The sequence below is a fragment of the Gambusia affinis genome, linkage group LG16, assembly GCF_019740435.1.
Source record: "Gambusia affinis linkage group LG16, SWU_Gaff_1.0, whole genome shotgun sequence".
NCBI classification, from domain to species: Eukaryota; Metazoa; Chordata; class Actinopteri; order Cyprinodontiformes; family Poeciliidae; genus Gambusia; species Gambusia affinis.
The window spans coordinates 20,190,989-20,206,202 of record NC_057883.1 but is presented as its reverse complement, the minus strand read 5'-3'; the positions used below and the strand labels follow the sequence as shown (position 1 = coordinate 20,206,202).

The 15,214-nt window shown below is 38.1% G+C and overlaps 1 protein-coding gene across 1 annotated transcript in view; it reads left to right on the top strand.

Annotated features, from left to right (window-relative positions):
• The first annotated feature begins 634 nt into the window (after positions 1-634).
• Positions 635-15,214, top strand: part of gabrr2a (gamma-aminobutyric acid type A receptor subunit rho2a) — a 39,502-nt gene continuing 24,922 nt past the window's right edge. The window contains exons 1-2 of the mRNA XM_044142600.1: positions 635-932; positions 5,738-5,844. Of these exons, the coding sequence (XP_043998535.1) occupies positions 769-932; positions 5,738-5,844 (271 nt within the window). The 5' untranslated portion in view covers positions 635-768. The remainder of the gene's footprint in view (positions 933-5,737; positions 5,845-15,214) is intronic.

Here is a 15,214-nt window from a genome sequence, read left to right as displayed (position 1 = left end):
AGACTTGAACTAATCCATCCAGTTTGACTGAGCTAAACTTACAAAGCTAGTAGAGACAGTCGCCCCAAAAGATTTGCAGCTATAACTGAAGCAAATGGTTCTTCTTTTCTTTCTTACAAAATATTGACCTGAGGGGCTGAAGACACAAGTCTTTCATGAGTTTTATATATTTATCAGTAAAAGCCTCGATTCAATCTGCTGGGTTTCCTTAGATTCAGATAACGTAGCTTACTGTACTGAATTACCATTACGAACAATAGGAATGAATATATGATTGCATTTAAGTTATTTCTTTGGATAGTTGCTGTTAATTCAAGCTATATAAATAAAATTGAATTGAAACATTTTGAAAATCATGCATCCTTTTTCTTCCACTTATGCATTTGTTTGTGTTAATCTATCGCAAAAAAGGCTCGAAAAGCATGTTCACGTTCGTAATGTGACAAAATGTGGAAAAGTGAAAAAACTCTTCCATGATAATTTATGTACAGATGTAAAACAATCTGTAACATTTGGGCTGGTGGGTTTCTGGTGCCTGCGGCCGCACAGAGGCTCTTTCCGCCGCTGCAAAGGTTGGAAATGTTTCACCCCCGCCCCGTGATGGTGATGAGGATGATGAGGAGCCATAATCTGAATAATCCCACAGTGGGCGTGTGCGCGCGCTCCTGAGTGTGTCCACAGATGCTGAGAGACATCACACCGTGACGGAAACCATGACAGGGTCCGCGTGCGGAGGAGGATGATGTTCCTGCAGGGACTCACCTGTGGATGGACGCCTTCAGGATGCCTTACCTGAACAGAACTCTGCTCCTCCTCTCGCTGCTGCTGCTCCTGCTGCTGCTGCTGGGTCAGAGCCGAACCGCGGAGGCGCGCAGGCACCGACAGCGGGTGCGCAGATGGACGGGAACCGAGGAGACCCAGAAGCACGGCGCGTAAGTGCAGATAAATGATGTAGATGGATGAGGGGGAGAATCAGAAGCGCTGTCAGGGTTTAATTAGGCTAATAAAGGCTGAGGGAGAAGTTTACCAGCTCTTTAGTTTTTAATAGTTATATTTAAACATCTCTGGATAAATTATATGCATTCGGTTTAATTGGATAATCATCATTTATTATTTTATTCAACAGTTCTCTTGTTAGTTAATGTCTAAAAACATCCCGGATGGATTTTTCTTTTTTAGTTTTTGGAAGTAACCAGCATATTCTTCAGATGAAATTAGCTCCGTAACTCAAATTAGTGTCACACTCAGCATCTGGATGGCTTTTGGGTCGAACCACCGAGAATTCTTGCATAAGACTCCAATTTCCATAGTTTTTTTTTTTTTTTTGGCGGGATGTCTCTGTCAATGTGACTTATTCGGAGCAAATGATCCAGAACACCTAAACGATTCTTTAGTAATCTAATGTAGGGAGAAAGATCAACCTGTTCTTCCGGATTAAAACGACTACCAGGCTCCCTAATTGGTCATCAGCTGCTAAAATGTTAACATCCTCGGCCGGGATTCTCCTGGACAAAAGATTTTTAATCTCAATGGATTTTTTTCTGGTGAAATAAAGATTAAATAAGTAAATAAAAAATAAGATCAGAACTTGACACAGGTGAGAAGCTCTAATGATTTTTATTTATTATCAAGATATTAAATAAAGAAAAAAAAATTATATATATAGAGTGATCTTTATATTACTGTTTTGCTATTAATGATTTTAATCCCCTAATTTGATAGAATATCTGCATAATATTTTTGATGCCAGTTTGCTTGATAGTTTTAACACGTCTGTCTTCAAAATGAGAGGAAATGAATGAATGAATGAATGAATGAATGAATGAATGAATGCTGTAGTTAATGAACTGAAGAGTTTCCTAATCAGACGCTCATCTTCTGGTGAGAGAAGCTGAGGTCAGTTATGTTATGTTATTATATTATATTGTGATCTGAATTCATTTTTCAACCAAATTTCAGACTGAATAGATCTGATTTATCAGTTTCTTTAATTTAAATTAAAGTCGTAAATTATTTGCACTCCCTCTCCCCATCTTTGTCACACTTAAAGGTTTCAGATCGTCAGACAATTTTAATGTCAAGCGAAGATAAATTAATGAAAACAACAAGCAGTTTGGAGATGATGATTTTTGTTTCATTAATGGAACAAAAAAAAAATAGTCCAAACCCACCTAGAATCTGTTTCTCTCATTCTTAGATAATGAATTAACTATGATTAACCAGAGTTTTTGGACTGCTGAGTTTAGTTTCCCTACTGACCTCCAGTCATGATTATAGTTTGAACCCATCTGACAACATGAAGTAGGCTAAGAGACATCAGCGAGCAACACATCCTGCCCCAGTTGAAAGAAATTCAAGAATAGATAAGAAAGAAATTCACTGGTCTCCACCTGGAAAGAGCTACAGGGACTTTTGAGTGACCCGAAATGAGAATCTTTATCCACAAATGGAGAGAACATTTCCAAGGATGTTTGATGAGCCTAAAGGGGAACTTTCTTCTGCAAGGGTTTCCATCATGTTACATCAGCATACAGGAAAATAACTGTTTCCGTTTTAAGGATGACTCATATGGACATTTTCCCAAAACAAATAATAGTTAAACTTGTGCAGTTGATGGAAAGCTGGTGATTGTTGGTTGCTGCAGAGAACAGGAAGATTATTTTACATGCTTTGTGTGGGACTGCACTACACAATTCAGGTCAATTAAGTTCAGACATCAATTAGGCCTCACTACAAATGTCTCCAAATGATCTTTAAAAGATAAATGGGTCCAATTTATGTCCAGAAATATGCAGTTAAATAAATTAAATGCAAACCAATATTAGCAAATTAAATTTTATTTGCTACAATCCAAATCTATCTCTGTTATTTTACAGTGCTGCAAAAGTCAGTTTATAAAGCCGCCTGGTACAGAGTTATCTATAAAAATAAGCCAATTTACTTACATAAAGAAGTCTGCAATCTATCCAGAGTTATTGTTTCTGTTCATCTTGAGCCAGAAACATGAATGAGATCAAAATCCTGAGGTTGGAGGTGATAGATTCATCAGTTTGAGTTGCAGTTCATGTTCAGATTCGGTTATTTCTAATTTATTGAGCTCTAAAAATCAGCAGAATATTTTGTTCCAGTAATAATTGCATGGATAAGATGGATTATCAACAGCTGAGTGTAAACAAACGGAACCTGATGGAAGCAAACATTTCTCTAAATAAATACTCTGCTTCTTATTCGTTTCATGTCTCCCAGCAGCAGGGTTCTCAGGTTTAATCTTCACAATCTCATTACGGTTTTATTTCATAGTATAATGAATGCTATACAAACACATTTCCTCCGGATCTTTCACATACCAGTGTGAAAAATTAATAAGAATATAAAATAAGTACTGAATTGGATTATCTCGACAATAGTAAAGCGTTTTCAACAGATAGCAGGCAGCAAGGTGAGGCTCTGGATTCCTCATAGCAACAGAAAGTTCTAGATGGTGTGAGGATTTTTACTAGAAATATAACAGGTTAGAGACACTAATGAATCTTTGAGCTCCCCTCACTTTCCTCTTTCTTATGTTCCAAGAGACGGAGTCAGCAATTTTGGCATTAAATGTGACCTATTATGCTTCATTGAACCTGTTAGAAAAAGTTTAGAGTCTCTACAAAACATGTTCATTCAATTTTTTGCACAAAACCACAAAATAATAAGATTTTATTCTGGTTAGTTCTGCCTATTTTGCCCCTCCCCCCTCTTTAACCCAACATCTACACTTGCACTTCAAAAAAGCTGCAAACAGATGCACAATTATACAACCGTACTTCTTTGAAAAGGAGAAGTAGAGCCTCCTGCACAACCAACAAGAATGTAGCAAATGTGGATGTTAAGTCAACAACAAAACACATCCAGCAGGAAAACCAGCAGACCAAATGTGCTGGAACTCATCTCAGGTTGCTAGGTGATGGGCTGGGCTCAGCTGGGGTTGCTAGGTAACGGTGCAGTGCCCATGGAAAGTGACATAACAATCTGGAGGTTTTTGAAATGGCTTGTTTTTCAGATACCAAAAACCTATTGCCAGAAAACAGCTGGATGTTTTTTTTAAGTGTTTTGCCTGTTTTTAGAAGCAGTAAAAATCCAAATGGAAGTACAAGCATGTGCAAAATGTAAATTTTGTCCCCTTTTGTTCTCCTATGATGAACATCCGGAGAAAGGAAATGGAGGAGGAAGCGCTTGGGTTGATTTTAGAAGCTGTAGAGATCTAAACAGAGGCTCAAAAACGTGCAAAGTGTAAAATTTGTGAAATAAGGCTCCTTTAAGGTCTTAACAAAATGCTTAAATTTTATATTTTGATGAGATTGTATTCTGAAAAAAATTCTAAATCTGACCAAATCTCATATTTTGATCTGAGAACATTCTGAGTCTAAATCAGAACCTGAGTGGGATCAATTCCAAAATTCTGAACAGATTCCAGGCTCTAAACAAACCCTGTTCAAATGCATCTAATCATGTTTGAATCAGATCTAGAGAAACTCATCCATGCGTTTATCTTCAGTCGTATTGATTATTGTAACGGCGTCTTCACAGGTCTGTCCAACAAATCAATCAAACAGCTGCAGCTGATCCAAAATGCTGCTGCTCGCATTCTCACTAAAACCAGGAAGATAGAGCACATAACACCAGTTTTAAAGTCTCTCCACTGGCTCCCTGTAGCTCAAAGAATAGACTTTAAAATACTGTTGTTAGTTTATAAATCACTGAATGGTTTAGCACCACAATACATTAAAGATCTGCTGCTGTTGTATCAACCTTCCAGACCTCTCAGGTTCTGGTTCTGGTTCTGCATCCCCAGAACCAGAACCAAACGAGGAGAAGCAGCATTTAGCATCTATGCACCAAAAATGTGGAAAAAACTTCCAGAAAACTGTAAAACAGCTGAAACACTGACTTCCTTTAAATCTCAACTAAAAACCCACTTGTTTAGAGTTGTATTTGAAACGTAATCAATTACAAATTTATTGATGGAATCTGACTATGTTGTGTTTTTATTGTTGATTCTATGTTTCATTGTATTTTTGTGTTTGATTTGATGTAAAGCACTTTGAAATGCCTTGCTGCTGAAATGTGCTATACAAATAAAGTTTGATTGATTGATTTGAAGCAAGACTTTATTGATTACTTGTGAAGGTTAAAAAATGTATTTGTAATAAAATAAGAAAAACATTTCAGGTAGTTTTTTCTTAACTTGGACATTACAGCACGTGTGTAAAAGATAAATGGTGATTGAACTCATTTCATCTCTCGCTTTTGTCAATTATTTCTGAACAACTCATCAGTCGATGTTTTTCCCGAAATACTTTGAAGCCTTGTTGTTTTAATCTGGTTGCTCCAACTGTTTGAGGAATATTTGGTTGTTTTCTGTTTTTTAGGAAAACCAGCAGCTTTGGCAGATGCTCTGGTTTCATGCTGATAAATTATCTGCTGACGGAATGTGAAATGTGTAAAAGTAACCTTATTTATGATGAAATGCAGTGTAAAGCTGCTGTAATTTTACTGTGGAGTACTTCACCCTGTTGGAGATCAGACTTCCTGTGATCCTGAGCGGGAGATTCATCCTGAGAGGAAACAGTTTGTGGTTTTGGTTGTGATGAGCGCAGCTGCAGTGGCAGCGGCCTTTTTTTTCTTTTTTTTTTCCATCTGTTATTCTCCGTAGTTGTGTCTTTATCTCTTTGACTCTGATGTTTTCTTCCTCCAGCTCTCTGCCAAAGAAACCTCCAGATGTGACCAAGTCCAGAAAAACCAAGACGGAGCATCTTCTCAAAGTAGATGATCATGATTTCACCATGAGGCCGGCGTTTGGAGGTAAGGGAGAGGATGGGATGCCTAACGTTAAGAAGATCATAGAAGATTACCTAAAAGGTTTAGTTGTCGGTGTGAAATACCAGATTAAACAGACATCGTTGTCTCAAACGGAAGGTGAGACTTTAAAGAGAGACTATTAACCGACCAAACAGGCTGAGAAACATCAGCGCAGATCAGAGGGGTTCAGTAAAATCTGCACAAAACGAAAAACACAAGTTTCTGCAATCTGAAGAAAACCGGATGTTTAGAGCAAACCTTTGTGAAGTCAAAACCACAAAGTACTATATTGTTTTTAGGATCTTATTTATTAGAGTAACAAAACAAAATGTTAACCCTCCAGAGGTCTTAGCGCGGCGGGCAGATGGAGGGCAGAAAATGCCTCGTCTTGGAGTCATTGGGGCAACAGTCTGTGGTTTTTGTCAAAATTCATGTATTCATCTGTTTGATGTGTGATGGCACAATATAGACTCTCTGTTCAGGTTGTTTGAGTTGAATATTAGTTAAAAGGAATAAAAATATGTAGTATTGAATATGTCATTATTATAACTATGGCAGTCAAAATGACAGACTACAAAAAAATGTAGCACAACTTCTGATTTGAAATCTATAAAAAATACTCCAATAGCAGAATTTTGCATGAATAATTAGGAGTTTTGATCCACAAAAACAATGGTGAATCTCTAAATATGGAACTGCGAATAGATGTTTAAAAATTCTGAATAATTTTGCTGTGCAATGGCATTTATCCCCTCAGGATCAATGCTTTGTAGAGTCACCTGTTACCTCAGATACATCATAAAGGGATTTGGGGCCAATCTGGAGGCTGCCAAAGAGATTTCTGCATTTTCTTCATTGGAAAAGAGATAAAGCTGTAAGATTAGGTGGGCTTTTAATCATCTTATTGGAGCTCTGGCTGTGCAATTGGGGTCTTCATTATGCTTGAAGATAAACCTCCACACTCATCTGTGATCCGCTGCCTCTTCCCTACTTTGAGGTTCCAGACAGTCCAAACGAAAGTCTCGGTGTTCATGGGAGCAGCACAGAGCAAATTTATGATTCAACTTATTGATAAAAAATGCACAGCAAAAACTGAGGCTGTACCGATCCGACTTAATCCCAGCTACGCCGAAGACCAAATTGAATATATAACTCCTGCAGCTACAGTTATCAGAGCATGTAGGAGAGAATTTGGGTGCTGATCCAGTCCGGAGTTCTGGCTGGTAGGAGGAGAAAACAGACGTGTCAGGACTCTGAATGAGTCAGTGTTTTGACCAGAGAAACATTTATTCACCAAACTATGTAGGGAGACATCAACCCTGAGGTTCTGACCCGGTTTGACTCTGTACTTAGATACTATCGACTGCTCATAGCAGGAAATCTCCGTGGTTTCTGATGGTTATGACCCGAAATGACCCGTTCTCAGCCTCTCAGATTACCGTCTGCTGCTCCGACCTTTTTCCTGATGCTAATCCTCCATCTGCCTGCGCTGCTGCAGCTGATGTCAGTTTTTATGTTCGGCTCTGATGATCCGAATCACAGCCAAGCTGGTCCGCAGTCAAATGGCGACGGTCCCGTCACTTAAAATAGAAACAGAGTAAATGTCTTATTTCCGGCTCGCAACAGGACTTTAAGCTCTTATTTCTGTCCAGGTCTGAGCAAAATGCCCAGACAAATAAATTATCCTGTAGAAAAGAACTGTGGACTATATTTATCCTTAATAAGTGCAAGTTAAACCAGATATTTGCATAAAATGTGTAAAACTATACATAACATTTTATTTCCGACTTTTTTTCTATCTATCAGAATAAACTTTTCCTGTTTTGGGTCAGATTGCTAAAAGTCAAAATAATGAGCGCGACCTTTCTGCAGAGTTGTGTAACTTTCTACTAATGGCAGAATTTTACATTCACCAAAGTTTTTATGCATTTAAATAATTCTATAAAGAATGAGTGATGATCTCATGGCTTTAGGAGTTTCATATTTTGAGTTCCTGGTTATCTACAACATCTGAATAAACTGTAGAAACACCTGTTGATAAATTTCAAGCCAGGACATAGAACACAGTTTTATTAACGTGTGACATTGAAGAGAACATCTGTGCAGAAATAGTTGACCAAAGGTCTTTGAGCTCAGCTTGGGTTGCTAGGAGACAGGCGGAATTCCTCTGGGGTTGCTAGGTAACGGGCTGGGTTTCACTGGAGTTACTAGGTGAGAGGTAGGGCCTGCTGTTTTGAGATGTTTTTAAAACAACTAATTTTTCAGGCACCAAAAACAAATGGCTTGGTGTTTTTTTGTGCTTTGCCTGTTTTTAGAAGCAGGAAAAAACCCCAAATGGAAGTACAAACATATGCAAAATGTTTTCAAACGTTTGGCACTGATGACCATCTGGAGAAAAAAGATTATGCCAGTTGTCAAGTGTTTTGTGCTTTAGAAGGGACTGATGCACTTTACAAAACAAATGGCAACATGAAGAAAGAACTTAATGCTGAAATACTCAATATTCACATTATGGAATAATTTGCATTAATCTCACTTAATACTTTGGATTTAGTGATGACAACTTACGTTTTTAAAATGTTGAATTAACTTAAAAGGTGCACATTTTAAGTGTTAAGTAAAGAAACTTTAAGTACTGCTGTGGTGGTGCAGCGGTAAAGCACAACCCACATAAAAAGGCCTCAGTCCTGAAAGTAGCAGGTTTGATTCCCGGCCTTTGGCACTCTTCTTTCGTTACCCACTTTCCTGTCTACTGTCAAATTAAGGTTGCCTGAGCCAAAAAAAAAACTTAAAAATATATTTTATTACTTTACTTCTTTATTTGAAGTAAACTAAATGATTTCCGTAAGATTGACTTAAATTTGTCAAGTTAAACCATCTTAATAAAGTACATTGGATAAACTTAATTGAATTACTTGTTACCAATTGAAGCAATTCAATTATTTCCTTTTTTTCAGTGTACCAAATATTAAACAAATTTAGTAATTTTTGGTATTCTTAGCTGACTGGACTGCTTACGTGAAAGGAGAAAAAAAGTGTTATATAAAAGTAAAAGCATACAAATACATAAAAATATATTTAAACAGCTGCATGAAAGGAAAAATAAAGAAATCTTAATTTGACTCTGTGCCAGTTAAGCCTTCAGCTGCCTCAGAGGAGACCAGCATGAAGTGGCTTTTAAATTGAGTCAGAACCTGTGGTGACCTGCAGGTATCAATAAACCAGAACCTGATGTAAGGCGGCCCGCGGGTCCTCTTTTTCCAGAACCTGTGATATGGTGGCTGCTTTGATGTTCCCACGTTGTCCTCCTCCTCCTGGTCTTTCCCCCCTCCCTTCGGTGTTGTTGTTGTTATCACCAGGAAAACAGACTCCAAGACTCTTTTCCAGCTGACAGTGTCACTAACCTTGATCCATTCCTCCTTTTAAGTTCAGTTTCAGACGCTTTCAGAACGTCCCACTGGTTTTGTTCTGAGTGTGATCTGAAGATGCGTCACACACTCCAGTTTATTCTGTGCTTCTTTAGATTTTAAAAGGCTGAGTTGGATCTAAACATAGCTCATCAGCGAGGAACTTCAGAGGACTTGCTCAGAGTTTTCAACTAAGAAGTTGGTGCTTCTCGTCAGTCTGCAGAGAAATCAAAGGACACTTGTTGGGTCTGCTCAGAGAAAAACTTTGGACTCTGAGATACTCCCACATGTTGGATAAGCAAAGAGTGGTTATCTTTCTGAAGTTTGTAAACCTTGATGGCGAAGTAGACCTACTCATCAGTGATACAGATACTTCAAAGCATAAAAATTGTGGTCAGAGAGGAAATGGGCTGATAAATAACTTCATTAGAGTCCATCAGAAGATCCAAGCCTTCACAACTGCATTAAGAAATGGTTTTTACAGAATCAGTCCTGCATTTCTGCCACTTCAAAAAGGTTCACACCCAGCATATCACCAGAAAAGTTCTTCTTTATGATCAATTTGTTCGAGTCGGACTAAAAGCCGAAACAAAATCGAAGGTGGGGCTTTAATGGAGAGGTGTGGGTGACAGAAGGAGGAGGGTGACCTTCATGCACAAACTGTAGAACTGATTTCTTAGAATGCATTCACACCAACCCTCTTTAGTCCACTTTAGTCAAACCAGAGTTTGTTTGTTTAGAAAGTCTGGCTTGTTTGGGGAGGTGTGAATGCGCAATCAAACTCTGATGTGGACCAAAAGAGCGAAATCTGGTCCATCTGTGAACCTAAGTCTCAGTTTGATTAACGTGAACTCACATTGTTTGAGACTATATGTGGATTCAAGCGGAGTGGAGACCACATCAAAAGGAGGAACTAAAACAGTAAAGCAGGGCATTCTGGGTAAACACAACCTTAATAAATGAGTGAGTCTAGCACTAAAGAAAAAAATGAGTTGCTCTCTTTTGCCAAAGAGAAAAGAGAAATCCTACAACTGATAAAATCTGACAGTACTGCATTTTGTTTACATTTTGTAAAGAAGGAAGTTGCGCGCATGTTTTTGTTGTTTCCTTCAGTGGTTTTTGGTGCAGCGCCACCACAGGCGAGGAGAGGAAGCGGTTTTTGAAAGGGTTTGGAAAATATAACAAGTGTTGTGAGTTTGCTCCCCAATTGGACCAAATCCACCAGACCATCAGGTGTAAAAACACCCTTAATCTGAACAACTCGTCAATATGTGACGAGTTAGGAGTGAGAATGTGTTGGTAAATCAGATGGTTGATTCTCAGCAGATTCAAGACGTTAAAATCGTTCTAGACTCTTACAAATTGCCTGCTAACAGACTTATTATTTTATTATATTGAATTATTTTTGTTAATCTCTGACCTCTGAATAATTTGAAGAGTTGAAGAGTTTACACACATCATATGGCTTTTCACATTGTAGTAACATGCCCCATTATGCAACCAAAGAGATAATCCTCATCATCTCTGCATGTAACTCAGGACTGTTGCAGATGTACTATGTAGGTGGACACACAGACATATTTAACAAGCTCAGTCTGAGTCGCTGTTGGAGGGTGCATGTGGGGTGTATTACTGCTCTTAATCCTGGGTAAAATAACACATTAAGCTTGTTGTTAATCCGAGCAGAAAGGAACCAGATGAAAGCCCCTCAGCTACGTCTCCCCGTGCCTGTCCACTTCCCAACTCTTTTTCTGCTAAGTGACTGCAGAGTTTCGGATGTGTGCTGCTCAGTGTCGAGGATTTACTGCAGGTCAGAGGTGGATTCATGTCTCCTATTAGTTTAATGGATCCATCTATCATCGTACGATGTTTATCCATCATCCATCGGGTGCATGCATGCCCATCGCCTCTGAATTCATTCATTTCCACCCATCCATTATATATCCAACCGTTGTTAAATGTCTTTTAGTCGTCTGCCCAGGGCTGGCCCAAGGCATAAGCAAGCTAAGCAGCCTCTTAGGGCCACAGGGCCACTATGTGGCCCCCTCAGTGGAGCTGAATTTTAAAATTTATTTAGTAATAATTTCTATATCATTATAATATCAAAAACACACGATTTCACTATGAAGTGATTTGTTTTCACAATAGTATATATTTGATAATGAATATAGAAATGATTATTTTATTGATAAACAGAAAAAATAAATTGGTTTGGATTTACAAACTTCGTTTAGCGAAGAAAACTTGCAAAACTCTTCAGGGTTTGGCTCAACGTTGAACATAAAAAAAATCCAATTATTTTATTTGCTTAAAATTTTGCACGTGAAGCCGGGATTAAGAGAGCACACAGAACTTCAAATAAAAGCGGTTCTTTATTCACAAAAAGAACAATTTTCTCTGAGTTGCAAAAACAAAAATTATAAAGTTCAAGATATGGAGCAAAAATAGTCTTTCGTCACATGAATTGCACCTATTAGGATTCAACAAAGACGTAGCAACGCAGCTACATAGAAAACCGAAATAAAACAGTTCATAACAAACGGCAGTGGCATCTCTAAAAGGACAAACGTGACGTCAGCAACGTCACTACAGCTTCGTACACAGAAAATAATACAGTTCAGGCATTAATTACGGAAAATCTGGATTCTTCACTCGTGGCCATAAACTCGTCTTTTCCGACGGAGAAAAAAAAAGTCATTCTTTTCCGTTTTAGCAGAGTGCCAGAGTACGTAAACAATTTCCGATACTTTTAGACCTGACAACAACAAGAATTGCAACCAGTTTGTGAAATAAAAGCAAAACAGGGTTTACAAAATATATATTTACAGGAAGCCATTTTTCACCTGTTTGCACATGTTTAGTTTATTGTTGAGTAAAAATATGTTGAAGTAGTTCTACTCTTACTTGAGTACAATTATACCCAGCTTTGTCTCTGTGTGACAGGCTCACCAAATGCTGATTTAGGACTCTGGTGACCAATATTGTCATATTATTGTCTAATAACTAGCGCTTCCTCTGCTGCCTTGTTTTCCATTCCCTAAATATTTGGGTTTGAATCTAATAATCAGACATTAATGCCTGTACTTGGTTGCTATTCATTGTTGGACTCTGGATTTCGTATTCTGGTGCTGCAAGAACTGTGCAATCTGACATTTGTTAAATCTTAGATCACTGTCACTGTCACTGTTAATATTTTATGATATTGAGCTTGCACTGTGTGATACGTAGTGACATGTCCTGGTATTTTGTTTTCTTTCTGGTGTTGAAGAAGGAGTTTTTGGTGCAGTAGGATTATTCTGCAAAGTTTTACTCCTACTATGCTATATTCTCATTCTTGTTGAAAATGAAAGCAGCACAATTATCGTTTGTGTTGTACAAGCAGCTTGATGTTCAAGGTTGGACATTTTATTCTGGTGACAGTTATTTGGAGAAATGTGAATATTGATGTCCATGCTTATCAGAGCAATGATACTTGTCCTTCTTTTCTCTTGTCAAATCACCAATGAACTCACATCGGAGTTGGAAACTTTGCTGCGTCTGATTTATGTGAAGCTCTGCACATAACTTCAACACTCTTTGAAACTTTCAGCTGGGTTCTCATCTGCTTTGAGCTTCTTTACTTCCACACTTTACTTTTTTTTAACATACAGCTTAGGAAAAATTTAAGAACCCACTGAACTCCATTGAAAACCTCCTGACTATTCCACCAAATATTTCTGAACTCTTCTGGAGGTAAAACATCAGCATTGTTGTTTCTATATAAATATGAATTTGTTTTCTTTGCATTATTTTTGGTCTGAAAGTGCTGCATCATTTTTGTTACTTTGACCATTTCTCATTTTCTGCAAATAAATACAACATTTTTGCTTGGAATTTCAGTGACGTGTTGTCAGTAGTTCAGAGAATAAAAAAACAATGTTCATGTTACTCAAACATATAGAGTAAAATCAGAGAAACTGATCCTTTTAAGTGGTCTCTTAATTTCATTCTCAGCTGTATATCCAGATTTCAGACATGGGCATGACATTGCCAGTCCACATCGAAAAGAAAACCTTGGAAAAATGTCGATATAAGTTCATTAATTGAGTGTGGATCTAGTAGTTAGTGTTGGTTGTCTGGTGATATAGACAAGTTTTTATAGATTCTGCAACCCTTCCCAGGATAAAACAGTGATTTTTGCTTATGCCACAAACACCAGAAGGGGATTTGAACCGATGCAAACTGTTTGCTCAGCTCAGTTTTCTGATAAGACATTACCATAGGTCTCCTGCAGGAGTGACCAGCTGCTTCATCGTTATCTGGGGAGCTTGAGGTCAGCCATGGCTCTCGCTGAGCTGCGGTTCTCCCACATCAGTAATCACATTCGCTGATGGAAAGATGTTCACACTGTGTTTTTTCACGGCGAGAAGCAGGGGGAGGCTGTCTGCCGAGGAGACTGCTGAGAATGAATAATGAGCCGCTGTGTTTCACTTAAAAAAACCGTCCAGAAAGGAGGACAGCTTGACTATCGATGGCTGCAGTCATGTCGTTACGTAATGCTGCTATTCTGTCTAACCAGGCAGTTTGAGATGAGCTCAGGAGGGAACTTTAACAGAAATGAAAAGCTGTTAATCCGACAAGTTTGGATTAGAAGTTACTGGAGTTAAGGGTTAAAATGGCCTCCATCATAAGAGCTTACACCAACAATCATTTGTTTTACTGTTTTCAGTTCGGTTTTTGTGTTACTGTCTCGCAATTTCAAGTAGGAGAATTATTCTGAAGGTGGAATTCTGTTTTGGAAAGTTTCCTAAAACGTAATGATATCTGCAGGTTCTTTACTCTTCTCTCTGAATGTGTCTAATTAAATCCTGCCCAGCCTCTGGACCTAAACATGTAGCTGCAGCATTGGCATAGAAAGGTTTTTTAAGGAAAAACTTTGAAAACAAAACCATTTCTTTAAACAAAACTAAATCAAACTAGCAGGGCACCCTGGGTGTTTCACTAAATGAAGCACTTCTTTTATAAAAAGAAAAACATAATTAGCCGTCACAAAGACTCACATTGTTCTCATAAATTAAAACCAACTCAAATCATTTTGGTAGTATGGACTTAGATGCCATTGAGAAGATGTGGCATGACCTAAAACAGGTTAAAACCTTCAATATGTAACGTGAAATCAGTGGTGTATGGAGGATTAATGTGAATATATTGTAATTTGCAAGTTAAAAAAATCTACAAAGCAAAAGGTGGCAGCAAACCTGTGGAGAGCAGAACCAAGTTAGTCGGCAATCAGGGTTTAAAAAGGCCTTGTGTGCCGTATCAGTAATCAGTGTTGTGTTTGAAAGGTAAATATTCAGCCTAACCACCAGGGTCCCGCAGGGGTCGAAACAATTAACATTATGGGGGAAATCATACCTAGAATTGCTCCCTCATCTCCACAAGTGGATATTAGCAGCTGTGTAAAAATTGGTGATATAATCAGCTGCTGATTACTGAGCTGGAGGCAGAAACTGGGTGTTTTTCTGCTGGTGATGTAGACAGAATATCCAGTCGACTTTCGGCACTGTGTTCATCCTGAGATTTATCTGAGCTCTCATTTGAGCCAATGTTAGCATCTCCCTGTTATTTATTACAAATTTAATCAGAGTTGCACAGATTTCATCTGATTAAGTTACTCTTGTTTCTCATTCTTCACTACTTTCTCTACCATAACTGTCTTCAACCCATTCTATCTTTAATTATCATGCTAATATAATGATTAAAGTGTGTTTTAAACCAGGCTGATAGCTTTGGACAACTGGAGAAGCATTGTGATATTTTGCTTCCTTTAGCTAGATAAATGTGTTTCATGCTTTGCAAAAACTGTGATGCTATTTTCCTGCTTATCTGCACTGCTGCGCTGGTCCTTAATTGTAAGGTTTAGCTATTTGTTTAATGTCTAAATATTTGTAAAAAGAAATAACTCATCCAGACTCCTGAGCATCACC